At 41.4% G+C, this 6,000-nt stretch overlaps 1 protein-coding gene across 4 annotated transcripts in view; it reads right to left on the bottom strand.

Annotated features, from left to right (window-relative positions):
- Positions 1-1,085: 1,085 nt before the first annotated feature.
- POLR3E (RNA polymerase III subunit E) overlaps positions 1,086-6,000 on the bottom strand; it is a 41,322-nt gene continuing 36,407 nt past the window's right edge. For all 4 annotated transcript variants that reach the window (XM_037141197.2, XM_037141198.2, XM_037141199.2 and 1 more), the window contains 2 exons: positions 3,098-3,223; positions 1,086-1,880 (listed from right to left, as the gene is read on the bottom strand). In XM_037141197.2, the coding sequence (XP_036997092.2) occupies positions 1,824-1,880; positions 3,098-3,223 (183 nt within the window). In that variant the 3' untranslated portion in view covers positions 1,086-1,823. The remainder of the gene's footprint in view (positions 1,881-3,097; positions 3,224-6,000) is intronic.

The raw sequence follows: 6,000 nt of genomic DNA, 5'->3' as shown, positions 1-6,000 counted from the left end.
TTTCATTGGTTAATTGTTGACATATTTTATATTCATTTTTACCTCAATATTTGCTTTCCACTTATTTCCTCCTGTTTTTTGTTTATTTTTGTTTGAATCCAATGTTTAATGCGCCCCCTTTGTCTATCAGTGTAACTATTTAAAGTTAGGCCTGAGCACAGCATCCTGTGTTTTGCTCTAAAGTTGTGTTTTCGTGCTAGTAACACGAAAACAGGTGCTAGTAACAATAGCTGGATATAACTCCCCTTTGTAATGCGCTAGTTAACAATAGCTGGACATACTCCAGAGTAAGTTGAGTAATTTTTTACTCCTTTCAGCCTCGTGTATGTTAACTAGAACCAAGACTATAATTTACAATCAACTTGTTAAACTATATTACCAAATATTAGATTTTTTTTTTTTTTGATGGTTGGGGCAGGGAGATGCACAGGCTGTCTGAGACTGAAGTATCCAACCTTTGGACACTTTGAAAGAAGAGTTATCTTGGGCCACACATTAAATACACAAATACTAACAAAAACTTGATGAGCAAAAAAAAAGGTTTTAGGTACATTTATGATTTTATTTTGGGCTGCATTCCTAGCCATCCTGGGTTGCATGTGGCCTGCAGGTCATGGGTTAGGTAGATCATGGAAAAGGGTTTAGGTAACCAAATTTCATATCTTGCCAACCCAATACACTCTTCTTACTTTTTCATATCTTCTGGGACTGCACTGTCCAATAAGGTCATCACTTATGACAACTGGGCACTTCAATTGTGGCTAAATTGAGAGTATTGTAAGGTATCAGACTTTAAAACCTTAATACAAAAAAAACCCGAAAAATTTTATTACATGTTAATGTTTTAGCCATTTGGGGCTGAATAAAATATTACGTTTAAATTATTTCTTTTCACTATCTGAATGTGCCTACTAAAAAACCTTTGTATGTGTGATGGCACAGTTGTGCTGAGCTGTACTGCTCCCCAAGCTCTCCCTTCCCCGTCCCCATCTCACACACACACACACACACACACAGACACACACAGTTCATCACAGAGACAACGCTCCTTCCTGTATCCAGGTAAAGGCAGCAGTTCCATGAGGCCAGGTTAGTGTTAACATTTATTTAAAAAATGCACAAAATATAAGTTTTTTACATCAAAGTGTGATAACCTTACTTATACACTGTTCCATACTTACCTGATTTTGTTTGCATCCTTCTGAAAACATATGAATTTGATCCTGATTTTTTTGCTATGGTTCATGTAAACAGGTGAGACTGCTACATAGAGTAGGTTGTTTTACAAGGTAAAGTGGTCGCAGAAACCCAACAGTAAAACAATTCAATTTGGTTTAATGAAACTGGCAGAAGTCTTAGCAGAGATAATCAAAGACTAAATATTGGCTTCTAGGCAGTTTAAATATTAGAAACCTTGAGGTTTTCTTCATCTTGTAAACATAACTTAGACCTCTGTTGGCATTACATTCGAAAAGTAAAATATTAAACTATGATTTTCATCATCCTGCCCATGACAGAATATACTCTAGTATAAGAATGAAATCAAATAATAAGCAAAATACATCAGGAATTTCAACTTGTACTGCAAAGAAGGTCTCAATGGTTTCTTCTGGGAGCGATGCAATGCAACTTTCAGGTGATCCTACCACAGGCTGAGGGAGGTCCCCACTGTCTGCTGGACAGTGCAATGCCACAGGCCACGAGATGGTCAGTCCCTCTTGCTTTGTGTCTTCTGAAGCAACTGAGACTCTACTTCCACCTCTAATGGCTCTGCTGTCCTTTCTGGGGCTTAGATTCGCTGGGGTAGTAGTTCATGACAAGTGTCAAGACTGTACTGTCCCTTTAAGGTACCACATGCCACCATAGCTTACACAGCAGTCCTATGGAGAGAGAGAGAAACGTGTTAAGGGCAGACTTCAGCAGGAAAGGTGGCTACATTCTGTGCAGAATCTCATGTGATCTAGCAATGGATAGAACACAAATAGGAAACCAAGAACTGCCTAGTTTCTTTAGTGTTTGGGCCTCAGGCTGCTCTTCCTCTCCTCACTGGGGTGAATAAGCTGACCAGAACAAAGATGCTTCATAAATAGTATCACTATATATGACCTTGATGTTTAAGACACTAGATTGGAATATAAGGTAACTCACCAGCTTTCCATGTTCCAATGCTTCTGCAAATGTTATGTGGAGCATGGTCATATCACAAAAGCATTATAAGCAGCAGTACACTTAAGGACTTCAATACACAGAACAAATAAATACAGTTTAAAAAGGAATGTATTAGCCCTGACCAGGTAGCTCCACTGGCTACAGTGTTATCCACATATGCCATGGTTGAGGGTTCAATCCCTGGTCAGAGCACATACAAGAATCAACCAATGGGCCCTGGCTGGTGTAGCTCAGTGGATTGAGCACGGGCCTGTGAACCAGACAATCGCAGTTCGATTCCCAGTCAGGGCACATGCCTGGGTTGCAGGCTGGTTCCCTGCAGGCCAGTTCCCAGCAGGGGATGCACGAAAGGCAACCGTACATTGATGTTTCTCTCCCTCTCTCCGTCCCTTCCCCTCTAAAGATAAAGAAATAAAATCTTAAAAAAAAAAAAAAAAGAATCAACCAATGAATGCCTAAATAAGTGGAACAACAGATTGATGTTTGTCTATTTCTCTCAAATCAATAAATAAAAAATATGTTTAAAAAGAAATATATTAATTCCTTTGAATTAATATATTTTACTGAAATTAATTCAGTAGAAAATGAAATTAATTCTACTGAAAGTTAAGTAGTATAGGAGTTAATGTGGCTATGGCAGAAATAAAGGAAGTGGTATAAGATTCAAAGACAGAGTGAAGTCAGAACTGTAAAGGGCAAAGATGACCCACTAGACCACACTTTCTGAAGGTAGAGACTACATCTTACTTACTTTTAGTCCTTCTGCACAGACGCCCCCCACCCCCTACCCATGCCAATCATTACCAGTTCTGAGGACCTGAGTTAATATTCACAGAGGAGCAAGAAAGGCACCAGACTAGAGCCCTATCCACACACTGCCCACCTCCATCTAAGACTCTGGATGTTGTCATATACAAAATGGACATACCTTTAGCACTTTATCCACCTCCTGTTTACTTAGCTCTTCTCCACACTCTTGAGTCAACCGTGACTGGATCATGTTCCGGCGTACTCGGTAATTTTTGGAGAAAATTTCAAGCAAAACCTGCCGATGCTTTAGTAGCAAAAACATGTTATTTTGGGAAGCAATCCCCAAACCAGAAATCTAACGCTATGACCCTAACTTCACACTGCAGTCTGCGATAAAAGTCCCTGCTCAAGGATTCTAGTTAAAGATGAACATGCCTGACAATGTGTGCTCTTGAGACCCCCCCCCGAAAATGAAGAATAAAAATAATGGTATATGCCTGAAAGAGCTGGTGAAGAATTGGCAAAGCACAAGCAGTTTAGACATACTCTTGCATAATGGGAGAGAGTACTGATGTAGCAGGTGGGTAAAGCCACCACCTAAACTACATGAAGACAGAGGAAGGGGTAAGGACTGCGTGGCTGAGAGTGTTGGCACACAGACATAACATGGCATTACACCCCCAAATAAAAATTAAATAGGATAGAAGGTAGCTGAAATCTGCCCCCCCACAAAGGCAGAAAAGCTACTCAATGAGAGAGAAAATTTGATCCATGATGTCCAATGTGGGACTTAAGACTTCTGAAACAATAGGCAAAAACCAGATAAATTATCAAATCTATCACATAACTTCCTAAGAGTGACCTAATACATTACTGACCCAGCCCAAGGTTCACCTGGAATTACACTAATGTACAACACAGAATAAAGAAAAAAATCTTTAAGTTTGAGACAAAGGGAAGGACTGGGTCCAATTTAAAAGACCAAAGAGCAAAATGTCATTGAGCAACTCTAAAATCTTGAATCCAATGGAAAATATCTTAAAGTTCAGAGGGAATATGATTTACCCTGTAAAATTGTAGCTCCAGACAAACAATACTTAAGGACAAAAGGTCGCCATTTTAAGGCATGAACAAACAACTCCTCTGTGCCTCAGAAGCTGAAATGAATCAAGGAGGAAGACAGGAGATTTCATAAGCTAGTCCTGCTGGAGAAGCTCCCCAGGAATCAGACTCAACAACAGCATTATCGTTGGTATCTGTGTCCAGGAAACCATGCAAGTGGAAACAAGAAGTAGCATAAAAGAGCAATGTTGGACTTCCGCCAAGATGGAGGTGTAGGTGGAACCACCTTGCTTCTGTGCACAACCAAATCTAAGAACAACTATTTTTAACAACAAAAAACACAACCAAGCCACACAGAAAATTGACAATACGGAGTCCAAAGACAACGAAATGCTCAGCTAAACCGGTAAGAGGAGCGAAGCCAGCAGCGGAGCAGGTTGGCAATAAAAAATCCCCGAAGGGGTAGTGCGTGAGCAGCCGAAGGCGGATTGCGGGCTAGCTACGGGAGCGCACAGGGAAGAGGCGCGGCGGGCTGTCTGCAGTCGGTCGTGCATCTGCGTGAGGATAAACCAGTGAGGAGGGGAGCCTGCGCGGGGCAGCAGGCCTGCAAAATTCAGATCGGATAAACAGGCCCAGGGCGAGTGGTGTGACTGGACGGACTGGGCTAGTGGAGAGGACCACCATTGCTCCCTCTCTGACCACGCCCCCACACACAGCGTCACAAACCGGCGGCCTGGGTGGTCCCATCCTGGTAAACAATTAAGGCTTCGCTCCGCTTACTTAACGGCACAAATAGACCAAAAATGGCTGAAGAACAACTCAGAGCCCCAGAACCGATCGATCTAAGCCATGAAGAAATAGCCAATCTTTCAGATGCACAGTTCAAAACACTGGTGATCAGGATCCTCACAGAACTGGTTGATTTCAGGATCCTCACAGAACTGGTTGATTTTAGCCACAAATTAGAGAAACATATGGAAGCTAAACTAATTGAAATGAATGGTAATACAAAGGAAACCAATAGTAATGGAAAGGAGATTGGGACTCAAATCAATGGAGTGGACCAGAAGGAAGAAAAAAATGATCAAACAGAAAAGAATGAAGAAACAAGAATTCAAAAAAATGAGGAGAAGCTTAGGAACCTCCAGGACATCTTTAAACGTTCCAACATCCGAATTATAGGGGTACCAGAAGGGGAAGAGTCACGAGTGGAAACCTTATTTGAACAAATAATAAAAGAGAACTTCCCCATTCTGGCAGAGGAAATAGACTTCCAGGAAATCCAGGAAGCTCAGAGAGTCCCAAAGAAGTTGGACCCAAGAAGAAACACACCAAGGCACATCATCATCACGTTATCCAAGATTAAAATGAAGGAGAGAATCCTAGAAGCAGCAAGAGCTAAGGGGACAGTCACCTACAAAGGAGTTCTCATCAGACTGTCAGCTGATTTCTCAAAAGAGACCTTACAGGCAAGAAGGGGCTGGAAAGAGGTATTCCAAGTCATGAAAACCAAAGACCTACAACCAAGATTGCTCTATCCAGCAAAGTTTTCATTTAGAATGGAAGGACAGATAAAGTGCTTCTCAAATAAGACCAAATTCAAGGAGTTCATGATCACCAAGCCCTTATTATATGAAATGTTAAAGGGACTTACCTAAGAAAAAGAAGATAAAAAAGATGAAGAGTGAAAGGACAGCAAACTCACAGTTAGTAACAACCACACCTAAAACAAAAGCAAACTAAGAGGACAGCTAGATCAGGAGCGGAACCATACAAATGAAGATCACATGGAGGGTTAGCAACAGGGGAGTGGGAGGAGGAGAAGGGGGGGAGAAGGTACAGAAAATAAGTAGCATAGACAGTAGATAGAAAATAGATAGGGGGAGGGTAAGAATAGTAGGGGAAATACAGAATCTAAAGAATCTGAGACACGTGTTCATGAACTAAAGGGGGAAATGGTGGGGGAGGGGTATGCAGGGTGGAGGGGAATGGAGGGGGGGAATAGAACAAATGTAATGG

This window comes from Artibeus jamaicensis, unplaced genomic scaffold (genome assembly GCF_021234435.1).
Source record: "Artibeus jamaicensis isolate MK-2021 breed Jamaican fruit bat unplaced genomic scaffold, CSHL_Jam_final scaffold_666, whole genome shotgun sequence".
NCBI classification, from domain to species: domain Eukaryota; kingdom Metazoa; phylum Chordata; class Mammalia; order Chiroptera; family Phyllostomidae; genus Artibeus; species Artibeus jamaicensis.
The sequence above is the reverse complement of the archived record's forward strand: the minus strand, read 5'-3'. Positions and strand labels throughout refer to the sequence as shown.